The following is an 18,601-nucleotide window of genomic DNA, read 5'->3' as shown; positions in this document are numbered from 1 at the left end:
ATTTCTTATATATATATATATATATGTCATGGTCATATAGTCTAATACCTGATCTCCCCTCGATAGAAGCTTATATAGCTATTACTAACTATTTGAAATGCCGATGCTGGTGGTCTTATTTTCCATTTTATCTCTTCTCCTTTATTTATTCTTCATGCTACTTATTGCTGGATAAGTTTTTATATTAAGTAGGACAACACAATGTACTTTGCATTTCATCCACATTGATTCACTAATTAATGGGGCAGATTTCGAACGAGAAATTTGACACTTATGCATGGCTTTTACAAATTACTAAACCAAATGCTCAACATGAATACATTAACTGTTACTGAAAATTCCGGCTTGATTGACTGCCAAACACTCAGACCAGGATCAGACAATTTAGTCTGATCTCCAGGTTTAGTACAAAAAAATGAAAGAAAAAACAGCCGCCTCAATCTTCTTTCCTATAGTACAACTCAAGAATCAAGAAGCAGCAACATGCATGTATGATTCCACCACGTACGGCCGCCGGCGCCTTCTGCCGGGGGACCAGGCGGCGCGGGCCCTCGCATAAGCACACGCGCCGTCGCCGCCGGCGACCCGGCATGAACTTTTCCGCCGCTGCCTTCCTCAGGGCGGCCTGGTGGAGCAGGTCCTCGCATCACCACGTGCGCGGCCGCGGTCGCCGCCGTCGTCACAGCGTTCGTTCTGCCGCCGCCGCCCAGCGCTGGGGGACCAGGCGGCGTGGGCCGTCGCATAGGCGTAACCACGCGCGCTATCGTCGCCATCGCCGGAGCGGCGTGGACTTGTCCGCCGCTGCCTTGTCTCGGCGCGCCGGGACGCCCTTTCGGAGAAGGAGCGGGTGCGGCTCTGCTCGCCTCCCGGAGCCGCGGGGACGCCGCCGCAGCCGCATCCACTCCCCGCGGCGCACTCGGCAGACTGATGATTGGAGCTGGGCGATGGAGGGCGGCGACGAGCTGGGACGACGCGTACCGCAGCAGCTGCCGCGGGAGCGGGCTAGTTGGCGCAGACGATGGCGACAACGCCATGGCTGTGCGGTCGTCGGTGATCGGCTTCGGATCGAGTGCAGGGGGTTCTCGGTGACGATCGATCCGATCTCTCCGCGCTGGTGGATGAACTGAGGTCCGGAGCTGCCGATGCGTTGGCGTCGCTGGATGTCTGCACTGCGAATGAAAGGACCAGTGTTTTAAATCTCCGGCTAAGACATTTTAGCGGATGACCTCAAATACAGCTATAGCGAAGCTAAATGGAGATATAGCGGGCTATAACGGCTAAGTTGTACATAGACACAAATAGCTTAATCTTCCTCAAACCTCGCTATAGCCAAAGATTTAAAACCTTAGAAAGGACCGCTGCTTTATAGCAGTACTACCAGAGAGAGGAGCAGGTCAGCGCAAGGTGTGGCGTCTGACGTTGACTAGTCAGGCTGTTCATGTCAAGCTTGTGCGCGTATTTTACCTGTTCAAAGCTACGTAGGAGTACTACTAGCGAGCGTATAGCTAGTCTTTTACTTACTCGTTCCGACTTTTTTTCTTTCATCCATTATGAATGTAGACATATTATTTTATATAATAAAATGAATGTATAAAAAAAAGTTAAAATAATTTATAATTTAGAATGAAAAGAGTAGTTTTGACCCCTCAAGCGTGCTGCCGTACATACAACCCCAACCGCAGCAGTCGTCAGGAATCTGGATGCGGTCAGCACCCAGGCATGTGCCAGTGGGGTGGCTGAAAACTGAACTTCATGTACAGTACATATTATACGTATATACTGCCTGTCCAATAATTGCCTTCTTATTTCTGAAGACGAATTATCGTCCTCCGTTGAGAGTTAGTTACTGCATTTTTCTAAGAATTATTATAAGTTTGCCATATAAGTATTTTTTTATTATATTTTACTTCCTTCCATATTGTAAGCTATCAGCACAAACCCAACTTTAGTGGTCAGCCGGCCCTACCTCTAGATAACTAAGGTCTTCTTTGGATGTAATCAGATTTGCATCAATTCATATGTGTGGATTGGAGTAGAACTTGAACTAAATTTTACCCCAAGGCACGTGGATTGAGGCCTATAAGGATCTCCAATAGTCCCAAAAAAGAATTAGTTTTTTCAAGTCACTAAAAACAGTGAGATTGTTTGTTAACTTTCTCCGACCATTTCTAATATCTCGCTCTTAAAAGATATATAAGACGATTTTACATCAGTAATCTCAAATTATTTTCAAATCACTTCAGTCATTTTTAATGCTTTCTTTCTCTCTTTTTTATTTGTACTAGAACCCTATCCTTTCTCCTTATTCTTATCACATTCTAATAATTCCACCTCTAGATTCACTGATTGGATACGTGTGTATTTTTCCGCGCATGATTTTTCATGTGCAGAAAGATTAGGAGTTGAGATGGGGAATTATTACGGAGAGGTTCATTTTTCAATTTTTGCACCAAAAAAAAAAGATTAAGAGTGGTTTTTGAAAACTCTTGAAAATGCTCTAACGTCTGTAGATCACGATGAGACCAACTTGCACGGCGGCGGCCGGCGTGAACTAGGTTTGGGTCCCGACAAGCGACAATGGTGATTAATGGTGGATTTTTTTCCCTCTCCTCCTCAGATTGAAACCTTGGGAAGGCACACTGTACCCAGCGCGTCTTGTTGCTGTGGTGTCGTGCGGCACGCAATCCACACAACTTTGGTTTCCGCTGATTTGCATGCCAGTATGCCACTAATAAGAGCTTGAGTGCGACCTCGACGGTGGTCGGCATGTGTGGATTTAGGCGAGCCAGTGATGCTGCAGTCCTTTTTTTTTTCTTCCAATTTTAAAACATTTCTCTCTAGCGTTTGCTTCTTAATGTTTGGTGATATTTTTGTCACTACAGCGCTTCATCTTTTTCATTATCTATGTTCATATGCTCTTTTTCATAATTTTTGTTCTTAAGTTATGCACATATCTTTTATTGTGCAGAACAATCTACGGTAAAAAAAACAGAGATCGTTCAAGTTCAGAATCAGAATGTTGTTTAACACAGGACACCTCCGAATCTGATTATCTGATTTGAGTCTAACTATGCATAAAAAAACTAGTAGTTGTGTTGCTGGTAATATAATAATGCATGCATGCAGATGCAGTCCGATCTCCGACCAATCAATTGGTGGTTGGCTTGTCGTCGTTGTGAATCAATGTTTGCTCCCGCCATTGCCGCCGGATCCTTCCGCCGGCAGACCCGGCGGCGTCGGGCCTCGTGCTCGCGTCGCAAACGTCGGCGCCGCAGCATCATTGATCTTGTCACAGCCGTCGTCTTCCCTTGGCGGGCCGGCCGGGCGTCCCTTGGGTGATGAACAAAGAGCGCCGCCGCCTGCCCGCAGCTCGGGCGGCGCAACCTCGTTGGCCACATGATGCAGAAGACTCGTGGTAGCGATGCTGTTGTCGTCGCCGTGCCCTGCTGCTTCATCCTGATGATAGGACGAAGCGACCGCGACGGACTTCAGGCCTTTCGTCGGCTGCATGCGGCCGGCAGAATAAGGCGAAGGTCGGTACACAGTGCCCGGCCCGAGGCGGCAAGTGGATGACGACGACGGCGTGTAACGCAGGAGGTGAAGCGGGGAGGAGAGGGAAGATAAGGGCGCCATGGGGGCTAGATGGCTGGGCCTTTCGTTTGTCTGTTTTGGTCGAGATGCAGATGCCCTTGTGGTGTTTGTGTACCTGCGTTGGTGGACGAATGGTTGGATATGATAACCTGCCGATGGCGCGCCGGCTTAGGATGATGTTTAAATCCGGGGGTTAAAGTTTAGAGGTGTCACATCGGGACGTCACATGAGAGTATTCGGATAGTAATAATAAAATAAATTATAGAAGTCCTTAGTACTCCGCGAGACGAATTTATTAAGCTTAAGTAATCTATCATTAGTATATGTTTATTGTAGCACCATATTGTCAAATCATGAACTAATTAGGCTTAAAAAATTTATTTCGTAAATTAGTCGTAATCTGTGTAATTAGTTATTTTTAGTCTATATTTAATACTCTATACATATGTCTATACACCTGATGGGATAAGGACTAAATTTTAGGGGGAAAAGATCGATGGCCAGGAGCGGTGGGAGATCGAGGGGCGGACAACGGAACCGGACAACAGGATTGGGGATGTTTGACTTCTGCATTGCACTTGCACGTGTGTTCTCACAGAGGTCAATTCGTTCAAGATTGTGCTTGAATTCTGCGTGCCAGGTCTCACCAATTCAAAAACACGGGCTAGCTGACCTAGTACGTACCGAAAGGACTGGGCAAATACACATCACTGATGTGTGCACGTCTCGCGCACGGCCACATCATCGACTTGTCGCAGGTTAATATAGTCAGCATCTGTGCTCCGCAGCAATTTGTAGGACGAGTAGTTGTCGATCAGTATGCTTTATCTTGTTTGACGAGGTAGCTTATATCCATGAGTTATATTATTTTTACTAAATCAAATAAATTTCAAGCCCATAATAAATGTTATTATAGGTTTAATCTCGTTTGGAAAATTGACTTAGCATATATAGGTATTCCCTCAGTTCCAATCTATAGGTAGTTTTATTTTAATTTTTTAGATACACAAAATTTTATTATGTATGTATCTTGACATGTTATATATTTATAGCATAGCAAAAGCTATGTGTATCTAGAAAAATCAAAATGGCCTATAATTTGGAACGGAGAATGGTAGCTATTAGCACACCTTTTGTGAGTTTAAGAAAGATGAAAAACGACCTACACACTCGCACGTGTGCATTGCAATGCATATGGTTTCGAGCAACCACAATACGCATGAGTGGTGCAGCGCAAGTAAAAGTTTTGCGCCTCCAAGCTCCTACAACGGTTTTATGTTTGCCATCCTTAAATAAAGTTAGAAAGGTGAGAGTAAGAGGACTGATGCACAGACCGGCGTGCAGGAGGGAGAGGTGGAAAGAGGCTTTTTTTTTTCCTATTTTACATTTGGTATAGACTAGAGAGATGAAATCCTATGTTTCACATCATGTGTGCTGCACTAATTTTTCTATTTTTTAAATAAGTATCCTAAACATTTTCACAGAGTCTATAAAATTCTAGTTCGACTAGATACAACAAATCTTACACCCTCTTATTTTCAAAACCGGACAATATCCATAAAGGAGTTAAAGTGGGTTTCAGCCATATCATCTATTTTTAGTCTAAAAAACAATCAGATAAATACTAGATACATTTTTATATTTTGAAGCCTCCAAAAAATCCAAGAGATATGATGGGATAAAAAACCCAAGTAAAATATTTTGAGCTTGTGAAAATATATCTAAAAGGTTAAAAATTGGGATTTAAACCTATATGATCAGGAAAATATTTAGAAAAAATCTAGAAAATTTATAAAACACCTTAATCGACACATAAAAACATTTTGAAACCTAACAAAATAAAAGCACGAGTTACAACAGACATTAATGCAACCAATATTGTTGTGTGTTGCATTCATGCTGTTTGCATCTCATGTTTTTGTGGTACAAAGTTTTCAAACTGTGTTTAGACAGCGGTTAAAATTTTTGAAACTTTTCTAGATTTTTTGAATATTTTTCCATATTTCTAGAGCACAGAACAATTTTCGAAAGCTTTCAAAGATCTCACGAGCTCCAGATATTTTATTTATATGCCTCTTGTCTTAATATTTATCTAATATTTTTCTCTGATATTTTTGTTAGATCTAGAAAACCTTATCTAGTGTTTACCAAATTTACTTTTGAACTAAAAAAGAACAATGCGGTTCAAAACCACCCTCAAAACCACTTTTAATTGTTGTGGGGGGAGAATTTATGGGGTTTTGAAAGTTGGAACATGCGTGTAATATATATGTCTGGCTTTGAGTTAAGGGGGTTTCAAATACAACGATTATTTTAGGGTTCAAATTGACTTCGATGTGTTACATCGCAGATATGTTGACTATTCTAATAAAGTACTACCTACATCTTAAAAAAAATACAATTCTAGATTTATACCGAGTCAAACTTTCGTCAACTTAGCTAATAAGTTTAGATAAAATATTATCAACAAGTATTACTCTTAAATACATATATTATGAAAATATATTTTACGATGGATCTAATAATAATGAAAATTGTTTGGTATCGTATCATACATTTCTCAATACTTGTTTTGAATTGTAGGTGTTAACGAAAATTTTGGTTCGAATCCCTGTGAAACACTCAGGTTCAGAAAAATTTATTCTATGCTTCCAAATTTCATACAAAACGTGAAAGAAAACCCAGCAGCCTCGGTCTTTTCGATCCGGCAGCTCCATGCATGCAGTGGCTACGACTACAGCTCAACAATAATCAAGAATCAGCAGCAGCAACTGCAGCATGGATGATTCCACCGCTGCCGCCGGGGCCTTCTGTCGGAGATCGAGGCGGTTTGGGCCGCTGCACAGCCAGGCTTGCCGCCACCAGAGCCGCATCAACTTTCTCCCCGCTGCCTCGTGCAGGGAGACCAGACGGAGCGGGTGCGGGTCCTGCCATAACCCCGCCCGCCGTCGCCGCCGCCGCCGCTGGTGCGACAAGAGTTTTGCCGCCGCTGCTGACTTGTGCAGGGAGACCAGGCGGGGTTGGTGGTCCTCGCATCACCACGCGTGCCGTCGTTGCCATCGCCGGAGCGGCAACATGTCCGCCGCTGCGCGCCGAGGCGCCCATTCGGGGAAGCTGCAGAAGCTGCCGCGGGAGCGGGCTAGTTGGCGCAGACGACGGCGACAACGCCATGGCCATGCGACTAGCTTGGTGGTGTTGTTGGTGATCGGCTTCGAGTCGAGAGAGCTAGACGGCTCAAGGTGTCGGGGGTGGTGGATCTCTCTCCGGCGATGGATGAGGCGCCGATGCGTCGCTGGATGTCTGCTGCTGGTGATGGAACGGATCTACTGGAAGAGCCCTCGACCTTTTTATAGTAGCGAATACCTACCGGTCGATGCGAATGATGGACAGGCAGCACGAGGTGGTGTTTGACTTTGACTAGTCTGGTTGTTCACACACTGACACAGCCAGTTGGAAGCTACAGTGTGTATAGCTAGTCTTGGACTGACATGTTTTTACCCGGTCAAGCTCAAACGTGTGCCCGTATGTTGCAGCCGCAATACGGATCTGGACAGTAGTACAGTACCCGCGGTGCTGGTGGCTGAAAATTGAGTGATGCTAGGGCGATTCTAGAATTCTATAGAGCTCAATTTAAACCGCACTAAAAAACAATAAACTAGTCTAGGATGATATGAACTTATGTTTTTCCCATGTGCTTAATTTAGATCCACAAAGAATTTTATAACTTGGAGGCAAATTCATCGGCTAGCCACACCTAAAAAATAAAATATCACATAATCACTATACCACAGCCCATACTAGCGTCCAACCAAGGGTCGGTAAAAATGTCGAAATGCCGTTGGACGGTCGGACGGTATAACTTAGTGGCTTACGGTCAGACGCTATATCTTGTTTTGTCGTCCGATGGTCGGACGCTATTTTTATTTGGGTTTACCGTTAGACGGTCGGTCGCTGAATCTCGTTTTTTTGGTCCGCCGGTGGGTTGGTATATTGATTTGGGCAACATTCAGCCCGATTGGCGCCTAAATATTAGTGGAGCCCACATAGTTGGTGCTAAAATTTTAGTGGAGCCCGCGCTGTCAGCCTGTAGCCCACGTGCAGTGTGTTTAGTAGATTTGGAAAAAACCCTACCCACTTCTCCCACCCCGCCGCCACTCACAACACTGCATCCGCGCCGCCCAACATCCACCGCACGCAAGGCACCACGCGCTCCCTCTGCGCCGCCCAGCTCTGACGCAAGGCACCACACCGCGCCGCTCAGCTCTGCACGCAAGGCACCGCGCCGCCCAGCGCGGCTTCCTGGCGTCCCCGGTGTCCCCCGGCATCCATCTCCCCCGATGTCCCCGACACGGCTCCCCGGCGGCTTCGCCGGCGCTCCCTGCTGGCCACCCGCCGACGCCCACCCGGCGCCCCCAGCCGACCGCCCGCCCGGCACCCACCGGCGCGCCCTGCCAGTCCCCGCGACGGCCGTCCAGCCGTCGCCCCCGTCCGGCCGCCCACCTCGGACGCCCTGCGACGACTCCCATCGCCGTCGCCAGCTACCCCATGCCCCCCTGCCCCCCCCCCCGCCAACCCCTGTCGCCCTCACCCCCTGCCCGATTCTCTTCCCCAAGCCCACATCCAGTAAGTCGATGACCTTTCTCTCTCATTTCTTTTTTTTTCTCTGTAGTTCAAGAATCAGAGAATTACTCTGTGGCACTGGCGGAGGGTACTGGCCCCTGCAGACCTCCATCTGTGCTCGTTAGCTGTCGTGCTTGATGTGTAGAATTAGTCCTTCAGCATAGTTGAAGTGCTGTTTGTTGAAGCGTAGCCCCTGCTTTGGTTAGCTCCACGCTCCGCCACTGCTCTGTGCTGAGAATTTTTTTGTTGTGATGATGGATTGTCTGATACTTTGGAGTCCCTTTTTATAACTGTTGGGATTGGGATTTCTCAATAAAATCTAAAATGTCATCACATTACAGGAGGGAGTAGGAGCTGCAGTGTGTCATTGTGTGTTGACGCCAAGAGTCAAGATCTGGGAGGTGTCGTCTTCCTGGAACCAGGAGTCACGATCCGGTGTCCTCCGAACAAGAAGTTGTGGGAGTCATTGTTGTGTGGTGGACAGGAGCTAGAAGAAGCCATCGTGTTTGTGGATCTAAAGCAAGAGGACCAGGGGATGCTCTCTTCCCCTCTGGTCTTCATGTGTGTTTATTTTAGGAACCATTAATTTGTTGTGCCCCAAGTTTTATAGATGGATTATATAATTTGGACAGCTTGTTCTCCCCCTTCGTAACGACTGATGGATAAGTCTTGGATTGATGATGATGCTAGGTAAAAAATAATAGCTTCATAAATAGTGAAAGCGCTTTATGTGGAATGGCTTTTAACACAAAATTTTCATGTAGGCACGAAACAACATATTTGTAGGGAGTGGAAAGTTTCTTAGTTTTTGCATTTAGTAACTCAGTTGTTGGTAGAAAGATACTGTGCCCATGTAGAAAGTGTGTCAACTCTTTTTGGAAAGAGGCTAGTGAGGTCCGTGAACATTTGATATGTGATGGGTTCCTAAGAGGGTATAGAACATGGAATTTACTTGGAGAAACTACCTGTTGTGTGAATCATGGAGACTTTGCTGGTGACGATGTTGAGGTTGTGGACGAGTCCAATGAAGATGATGACATATCTGATTTGCTCAGAGACTTAGCTGCTGGCTTAGATGATAGGGGAGATTATGAGGAAGACAGTTCTGTTCCAGATCCTTGTAAGGAGCTAGTTGCCATTCAAAAGTTAGTCGCAGAAAACAGCAAAGAATTGTTCCCTAATCGCAGCTTGAAATCCTATTTTCTGGTGTATTAACAATGATACTCTATATAATTAGAATAAACTAAAATCAATTATTGAGGAACATCCTGAGTTGACACAAAAGACAATCCAAGAAGGCGATGCATTTGCTGCTGCTTGTGGAGAAAAAGAGCCAAAAGGACGTGTGCGTGTTTTGGGTCTAGGTCCAACTCCCCAAAGTGTTGGTACCCCAGCGGTGAAGTCTTACATACCAACAAGGATTCAAGTGGAAGTGATGGCCCGTAGAGATGCAGAAGTAGCCCGTAGAGATGCAGAAGCTGACCAAGAAGCTCTACGACAACACATAATGGAGCTAGAACAACAACTGTTGGAGGAAAGGTTAGAGCATGAAAGGGCAAACATGGAAAACATATCACAGAATGGCTCTAATTCACGACATCTCATGGTAAATCACTTACACCTTCTCTAATTCATGGCTACCATGTGCTACATAAATCTGATCTTTATTGCATAGAAATCTGATCTATAATCCATCTTGCATGTTTGTAGAGCCCAAGGTCTGAAAATGATGGTGTTGGGATAGATTTTGATGCTAAATTTCATGAAGATGATAATGCATATGCAGAACAATCTAATGAGTGTGAATACACGACTATGCGAAGGATAGCAGTAGCCCCATCCCAGCAGCCCCCTCAATCCACCATCAGAGCAGCCCCATCCCAGCAGCCCCCTCAATCCACCATGAGAGCACCCCCATCCCAGCAGCCCACTCAATCCACCATGAGAGTAGCCCCATCCCAGCAGCCCCCTCAATCCACCATGAGAGCACCCCCATCCCAGCAACCCCCTCAATCCACCATGAGAGCAGCCCCATCCCAGCAGCCCCATCAATCCACCATGAGAGCAGCCCCATCCCAGCAGCCCACTCAATCCACCAGGAGAGCAGCCCCATCCCAGCCACCTTCTCATTGTCAGTCCAGCCATGTTCATGCCCAGCAGCCGCAACCTCGTCTTGGCATCGATACAAGGAATGGTGATACTAATCGTTTCTCACATGACGAATATGTAAGTTCTCATTCATCCTCCATTTTTTCGCTTCTAGGTTAGTGGTGTTTTTATTAGTTGATACAGTTCTCATACATCCATCATTTGCTTCAGATTGGCAGAGAAGTTATACTTTACCCAAACATGAAGTCTGTTCAACCTGTGGCCAAGGGAAAAGTTATTGCAACTGATCCTAGTTGCGTGCTAGCAGGACAGGCTCTCAGAAGGCAATTTTGTCAAGTTATGGTTACGGTTGTGATGAAAAGAGATGTTGTGTTGCCTCGCCCTTATGTTGGTGTTGAAAATATGGCCGATGCAAAGGACCTAGGAATTGCATGGCCATACAATTGGGTAATAAGCAACTCCTGTTCTTGTTTCTTATTTTCATATGTGATGAATTAATTAGTGATGTCTCTAACAGCTGAAGCTTTGCAAGTCATCAAAATCATCCCAGTCTGGTGAGGCTGCTGGGGTACTGCAGGGAGGACAAGGAGGTCCTGCTGGTGGAGTACATGGCCAAGGGCAGCCTGGAGAACCATCTCTTCAGAAGTGAGCCACAGCAGTAAGTTTGTGGCCATCTCATTCTTGTCTAATTTTTTTACCCCACATTGATTTCAAGTGTTAGATGCATGCCTTTTATAGGCTAAGCTTCATCTCTCTGAACCAAATTTAGAGAACTAGATTTTACAGTGAAACAGTCAATTCCTATATAATTCAAATATAAAATTAATAGTACTGAAACATCAAGTTCATTATTAGAAGGGAAAAATACAAGATTGTTAACTACTTGGTTATTGAGTGGTGCTAGTACTGAAACATCAAGTTCATTATTAGAAGGGAAAATACAAGTTGTCGTGGAGTTATGGTTAATATTTACTATAATAGCATAATGTGAGTTCAGTAGACACCTGATGGCATGTAAAGCATCAAGGGCATTAATACTGTATTAATAAATGTAAGTTTTATGGAAGAAGTAAAAAAAATTTAGAACTCTTGCCATGTATTCTCTTCTGAGGTTCCTTCTTTTGTCGTTTGCCTGCTAGTAGAAAAATCAAAGGGTTCTTGTTATCAACACTTAAGCACAATGTAGCATGTTGGAGAGAACAAGGCTCTTGTCACTTTTACCTGTGTATTTGTGTGCCCACAGAAGGGCTATGAATGCAAGTAGCACCAGCTTGGTATGGTCAAGAAAAAATTGTGGCCAGTTTTAGAATATTTGTAGTACTAGTACTGAAATCTACACACTATTTAGGTAGCCAAATCAAAAGCATGTTACTTAGCCGAATTACATCTCAGCTGCTATTTGGATTGGAACTATCAGTTTATTATATCTTTTATTTGCAGGTGGGAGGTAATGGTTAGGGGGGGCCTGATGCATGCAGGAAGCAATTGGATGGAATTTCGCATGGCCAATGCATTATTTTGGACATTCTAGCTAGATATGAATGCTTTTGGACATTCTAACTAGAGATGAATGCTTTTGTTTAAGTGATGAATTGTAATGAGTGCGAGCAAACCATGAGATGTAAATTGTGCAACTAGTGCAAACATCTATATATGAGCTATGCATTATTCTATCTTGATGGCCAAACTGCCTTACGTAACTTGTTTCTCCAAGTTGAGCTTATGGATATGATATAATGATATAATTGTGAGCTATGATGAGCTTCATTGTCATAATTGTGTATATTGTCCAAAATGGAATTGATGATTTTATATATGGCTCATTGATTATATGATTAGTACTGATACTGAGGTTAATGAATAATGTGAGGTTAATGAATAATATGCTGTTAATTTTTTGTCTTGATAGTGTCAGATAGTTGGGACGCTATATAATATATAGCGTCTGACCAATAGTCGCTATAAGTATGTACTTGGCGTCGAATAGTCGGTCGATATATCTTTAACGTACCGTCGAATGGTTGGTCGCTATAATTAAGGTCGGACGCTATAACTTATAGCGACGCCACTTATATCCACGCGTCAAGTCGGACGCTATATGTATATAGCGACATACCGTAGGTCGCTGTACTGACTTATAGCGACCTACCGTAGGACGCTGTAGATAGGCTGTGGTATAGTGGATGGTCCAGTTTATTTTGGAGATATTACTAGTACTGACGATATAATAAAATGGTTTCACTTCAGTACATAATTTGGATACTCATTTATTAGATTTATTTTGATGCTGTGTTCTACTTCTATCATTTGATGTTACCATAACACCTTTTAAATTTGTATATGCAAATTTGTGTAGGTCATAAGGTCATTCATTCTATCGTATATGTTCGTTCAAAAAAATCATTATGATCGTATATGGTTTTCAGAAGATCATTATTCTTATTCTTATTCGTGCTCTATCCGCCCTCGTGAGCAAACGTGCATTTCATAGGGTGAACCTTTTGTTTCTAGATGAATCTTTTCACATGAATCACTCCTTGGTTGCTGAAAATGCTGTTGCACTGATATAATGCAGTTTGTTGGCTATTTATACAAATCATTGACATTGAGTATATAATCTAGCTAGATATGCATGCAAATCTGTTCCTTATTTCTACAAGTCATTAACATGGAGTATAATGCAGCAATATTTTCACTAGTACTGTTACTACTTGTCTATGAAAATATTTTTCAGAGTTTTAACTACCTGATATATAGTGCTTCAAGGTTTCAGGTAGAATAATGGTTTTAGCTAGTGTTTTACTTACTTTACCAAGATGGCAATGCTGATACTAGTAACATTTTGAGATGATTGCTAGATGTTATTTCTAGCACCATATATAGAATAATTTCACTTTCAGCACTTATCACAGGACATGTCCTTTTCTGTTTGCTAGTATGAAAATCCATTTGGGAAAGAAAGAATAACAACTCTAAGCACTTAATAATAAATTAAGAAGCTGAGCATTGAGGATGGGAACAATTAGACACAAAGGGCTCTGATAGCCAGATAATACACATTTAGGATCAAGAACATAACCATAAGTTGGAAGTGTAATAATTGGTGTCAAAAGACATTTATTCAGCTCTGATGGTACAGAAATCACTTAGCAAAAAAAATATAACCGTCAAGTACAAAGACTTGAAAACCAACATAATACACATATATTTCCGCCATTCTAGTTAGGGTACAATGATGCTCTAACTGAATTGCCTAATGGCAAAGAAAGAGAGAATGTAAAACATCTAGTTAACAATTACAGCTAATTTTCCTGATGTGATTTATCACAGTAAAGAGCAAGAAGAGAACTTTGTTATATCCACCCTCAGCAGCAGAGACAAAGCTCATACAGTGTTTACGGTATCAGCAAGGGACCGCAATATACATCCTAGGCCTGCCTTCTCAGTCAGTTTTTCATGAATTTTGAGGCACTGATCACATGTTGGCCTATCCCCTGTAGATAAACCTCTATAAAGGTACCTGCATCACACTGATATTTAGAGACTAATAATCTTCATATTAGCATAAAAGGAATCATAGAAGGCAACAATTCCAAGACAGAAATAAAGAGATACATGTGAGTAAAATGGTGTACAGCTAACTTAATTTTACCACAGTTCTAAGGTGAGTGGCACAGCAACCTTCAATAATGTGAAATCAAGGATGACGTGAAACGTGATAAAGTGGACAAGCATAGGAATATTGATCAGCATACATACATGTTCATTCGATCATGTCGTGAGCAATATTAAACAAGAAATGCACACATCTAAGTGACAGCCCAGCCAAAGGGCCTCTAGTCCAACTGGTTAGAGCGTCCCGGTGGCATTCCTTAGGTCCTGGGGGTTCGACTCCCTGTGGGAGCGAATTTTAGACTGGGGTTAAAAAAATCCCCTCGTCTGTCCCACGCCAAAGCACAGGTCTGAGGACCGGCCCGGTCTCACAGGGCGACGGTGCCGCTGTGTAAGGGTGGGGCAGGGGTTCGAGGGTTTTCTGGGCCTGCGTGAGAAGGTCTTCTTCTTAATGCAATGCCTGGGGGTGGTCATACCCTCGCAGGTCCAGTTTTTTTTTTAAGTGACAGGCCATAGTATCCAAAGCTCGTTCAGGTATTGAGTCATACAACTCATTGTCATTTTGTCAACACTGTCGTTTATAGAACAGAGCTTGTTCAGGTATAGAGTAATACAACTCATTGTCATTTGTCAATAGTACACTGTCGGTTATAGAACCGAGCTTGTTCAGGTATTGAATCATACAACTCATTGTCATTTTGTCAATAGTACACTGTCGTTTATAGAACAGATTTCATAAAACAGTGTGTCATCCAGTCCAAAGCATTAACTTGATCAGCAATTCCTATTCTAAATTAATTTTAGGTCAATGGAATTACAATAATTTTTTGAAGTAAATTGAACTATTAATCATATGGTCGATCCAAACAAACATAGACTGACTGCATGCATTCTAGAATGCACTCATTTTTTACTGGAAGTTGTACAGTCCCATAAAATAATTGAAATGTTATATCCTCTTGACCACACAAAGTAATGGTATAATCAAAGGTTCCATTGTGTGTTCTCTCTAATCCAATTTCCCAATAATTAACACACAATTAAGCAACATCTAGACTGCAAGGGCAAAACAAAATTTCCCAAAATCCCAACCAGCTACCGCAGCAGAATGACAAATCATAACAAGCATGGCAGGATGAAAATCACCAATGTTAGGTACAGCATAACTGTTCTCAATCATCAACTATCATCCCACAGCACAAAACTGATGTCATAAAAAAAACTAAAGTTTTGTAGCAATACCATTACACAATCACCGTGGATCAATGCAACAAAATTTATAATGCAGTGATTGATATCTAGTTCTGGGATCTCAACTAGGAAGCGGTGATTGCCAGGACTCGAATTGGAAACCACTGACCTTCTCTGACCAGTAAATTTGGATCTGGGAAGCAAGTGATGGAAAGGGAGGAGCAGGGGAGAGGTGGTATCCCTTACTTCATGAGGATGTCGTAGTACTCGGGATCCAGGGAGTTGAACATGCCGTCGACGTCCCTGATCGCCATCATCGCGCGGTGCACCACGATCCAGTTCGCCGACTGCGCGCAACCGACATGAATGAACAATCCAAGAAACCCAGATCGAACCCACGGAAGAAACGAGACGAGCCATATCAAGACCGAACCTTGCATCGCTCGTCGCGGGTCTTGAGCGGCGACCCCTCGAGCGCCGTCTTCAGGGCCTCCACCGGCTTCGACCTGCCCCCACGCCGCGGAGAAATGAGCAGGCGAATCAAAAGCAGGGGAGGGGTCGAGAGGAGAGGGAAAGGGGGGGGGCGTACTGCTTGAGGAGGGTCTCGAATCTTTCGGACTTCTGCTCGATGCGGGTGATGATGGCCTCCAGGTTCTCGTCCGCGTCGGGGTACGCCGCCGACGAAGCATCCCGCCGGCGCCGGCGACACGGAGGGCGGGGTTGGCTGCCGGGGCTGCTACGAAAGGAGGGGCGTCCCGCGTCTGTAAACGACTGGATCCGGTGAACAGGGTCGTCAGTGAACGAACGGATCTGGGGTAGCTGGGCGGGGCTGTCCGGTGGACCGGGGGTCGGTGTCTCTGCTCGCCGATAACCAGAGAGAGGAACAGAGGAGTGACAGGACACAGGAGAGAATCGGAGGAGGACGGGATAGAACGAGAAAAGTGGTAAAGGTGATTAATTTCTCTCTACCAAGTGGTAAAGGTGATTAATTTCTCTCTACCATCAAACAGTGCGGTGGTGTAAGTGGGTCGTGTAGAGTACAGTTACTACAACGTGTACACTAGGAGTCCAGGCTCAAAAAAAAAAAAAAAAAAAACAGTAGCTTCAAAATTTCAACCTTATGCAGTTTGTAACACTAAATTAAAGGAGGGAGTGTGCTTCAAAATTTCATATTTATGCAGTTCGTAACACTAAATTAAAAGAGGGAGTGCTGGGGATGGGCAAAAGTTTAGTGTCTAACAACATCATGAATTAATTAATTATTGAAAGAGAAAAAACATGAACTTTGAGAAGAAAGGAATGGCCAAATTAAATCAGTTTCTGAAAAAAAAAAGTGTTTAAAAAATTTAACAAGTACTCTCATTTATGGATTTCATATAACAGCAGAAATAATGCAATTTCATTCCATATGTTCAGAAGTTAAAACAATACATAGATTTTAAAAGGAAATTCATAATGTTTAAAACAGATCATACATAGATCTCTGGCCTGCAGTATTATAGCATTACTAAACAGCAAAGCCCAAAATGTAATTCTATCCTAAATCACACATTTTACAGGCATCCTTCCCATTTGCCGCCCAGGAAAAAAAACATCACTGCAGGATCACCAACGTTTTTTGTTGTGTTAGCTCAGTTGCTTGTTAAGCTGCCACTCACAGCTCATCAAAGGTTTATGAGGAATATAAAATCCTCACTCTCGAGCTCTTCGTGGGACCATATTTATTCTTGGGGCAGTTGGTAATGTATTTTGGAAACTGCTGGACTCCAGTGACCTCTTGCCCTAGAGATTAAATAAAGGCAAATAATTAAGGAGATAGCTTTTCTCTAGGGCAAAGTAGTTGCAGCAATGAAAAAAACTTCTATAATGGAAAAATCATAATTTGTATGAGGTAAATATTCAAGCTAAACTGATAGGATGGAGTGAGATCAAAGGAAGTGCCCATAATTAACCTTCTTAAGAGTGTAGAAAAAATAATGGAAGCCATCACCAAAGGTACTGTACTCAACAGACCATGTAAACTCAGGAGCTTCAAAAAATCGCCGCCGAAAGTGTGGCTGAATATGAAAAGTAGTACTTCATTGAGAACAGAAGGTTAGTAGATAAAAGGAAAGAACAAGACATCAGTTCCGCCTTCAGTTCAGATCCTCTTTTCCATCTTTACTTATTTATTTAATCCTATAGGAAAGACAGTCTTTAACTATTTCACAATATCATCTTCCAGTAGCAATGGTTCAGTAGCACATAGCTCTGAAAAAAAGTGATTTCATTCAAAAGAAACCCAATTCCCATGTAATGCACACATTTATATACTGTAAATAGGTAAATCAAATATCTTCAGACCAAACCCAAAGATGGAAAAACCAAAAGAACTCTGACACAGAAAATTGTTGGTAAATCTCCCTACCTGTCCAAAGGTAATTGATACAAAGACGCCTTCTGGCTTCAAAACCCTGTGGATACATTTAAGCATTTTCATCACGTTATCCACTGTTGTAGGATTGGGGTCCCATGGATCGCCACTGTCCACAAACAACACATCCTGTACAAAAGGATGGTCTTTTGTTTAGTGTAACAGACTACATCATGTAAAATAATAGCACTAGCCAGTAGAATGAATGGAATACATCATGCTATGGGTTGTTTCGAATGATGATTAATTGAAGACATGAATGTCGGACCAGGTCCTCTTCGCTGTCGGAATATAATTTACTTCAGCAGAAGTTCTCCTTTGAAACCATTTCACAACTCCAACATATTGTTGTACTGTTAAAGAAAACTTATAAAATGGATGTATTGCATTTAAAGACGAATCCAATCTGTTCATTTCAACGCTAGACAACAAGCCATCCTTCAAGTTTTAGTTTTTGTAACCGGACAGTACATGTTGAGCTTTTGCGCACGTGCTATCTAGACGCAAGCCTCTTGTTCTTGTTAACATGTGGACAATGGTGCTAAAAATAGCTGTCTTGTTATCTTCCAAAATACAGTACTATGGTTAGAACACTAAAGCGTAGGCCAAACAACGAAGTGTACTCTTCAAATTGAGGTCATGGGATTGCCTTTCTAGCCAGTCTGAATTATTTTCCCGACTTCAAGGCACTATTTAGTGACACTAGGGCACACAGAAGATGGAACGAGTTAATGAACATTACATACCATGGTGCCCTTTTCGATGACGAGGTCAAAGCTCTCTTGCTCAAACGGCAGATCAAGCATGTCCGCCACCACAACATCCACGCCTGCAAGAAGAAAGCACCAAAATCTCAGCCCAGATGGTGCGAAAGCTTCCTCTATCTATCAGCAAATTTACTACCTCTGGTGCCCTGAGCGGCGAGGCGGCCGCGCATCCGCTGGACGGCGACGGGGGACAGGTCGACGCAGGTGATGCCGCCGGCGACGCCCCTCCCGCAGGAGCTCCTCCCCGAGCCGCGAGTTGCCGCACCCGACCTCGAGGACCTACACGCACGCAAACAGA

At 43.4% G+C, this 18,601-nt stretch overlaps 2 protein-coding genes and 1 pseudogene across 2 annotated transcripts; all 3 read right to left on the bottom strand.

Moving 5' to 3' along the window:
* Positions 1-3,180: 3,180 nt before the first annotated feature.
* Positions 3,181-3,633, bottom strand: LOC136532303 (uncharacterized). The gene has a single exon (XM_066524910.1). The coding sequence runs from the start codon at positions 3,631-3,633 to the stop codon at positions 3,181-3,183; it is 453 nt and encodes a 150-aa protein (XP_066381007.1).
* A 9,779-nt stretch (positions 3,634-13,412) lies between these two features.
* LOC136532305 (actin-related protein 2/3 complex subunit 5A-like) lies at positions 13,413-16,486 on the bottom strand. Its single transcript, XM_066524912.1, has 5 exons — positions 16,481-16,486; positions 15,713-15,894; positions 15,557-15,629; positions 15,370-15,470; positions 13,413-13,840 (listed from the first exon to the last, which is right to left on the bottom strand). Exons 1-5 carry the CDS (start codon positions 16,484-16,486, stop codon positions 13,705-13,707), a joined length of 498 nt encoding a protein of 165 aa, XP_066381009.1. The 3' UTR covers positions 13,413-13,704.
* Positions 16,487-16,512: 26 nt separating this feature from the next.
* Positions 16,513-18,582, bottom strand: LOC136532302 (uncharacterized; annotated as a pseudogene).
* Between the last annotated feature and the right edge of the window lie 19 nt (positions 18,583-18,601).

This window comes from Miscanthus floridulus, unplaced genomic scaffold (assembly GCF_019320115.1).
Source record: "Miscanthus floridulus cultivar M001 unplaced genomic scaffold, ASM1932011v1 fs_573_2_3, whole genome shotgun sequence".
NCBI classification, from domain to species: domain Eukaryota; kingdom Viridiplantae; phylum Streptophyta; class Magnoliopsida; order Poales; family Poaceae; genus Miscanthus; species Miscanthus floridulus.
This window is presented reverse-complemented; position numbering and strand designations above follow the sequence as displayed.

Excerpts from the sequence above, each read along its gene's own strand:
- LOC136532303 (XM_066524910.1), bottom strand. The coding sequence starts at position 3,633 with ATGGCGCCCTTATCTTCCCTCTCCTCCCCGCTTCACCTCCTGCGTTAC.
- LOC136532305 (XM_066524912.1), bottom strand. Across the intron at positions 15,630-15,712 it reads TTCGAGACCCTCCTCAAGCA|GTCGAAGCCGGTGGAGGCCC; the intron begins GTACGCCCCCCC and ends GCGTGGGGGCAG. Across the intron at positions 15,471-15,556 it reads CCCGCGACGAGCGATGCAAG|TCGGCGAACTGGATCGTGGT; the intron begins GTTCGGTCTTGA and ends GGTTGCGCGCAG.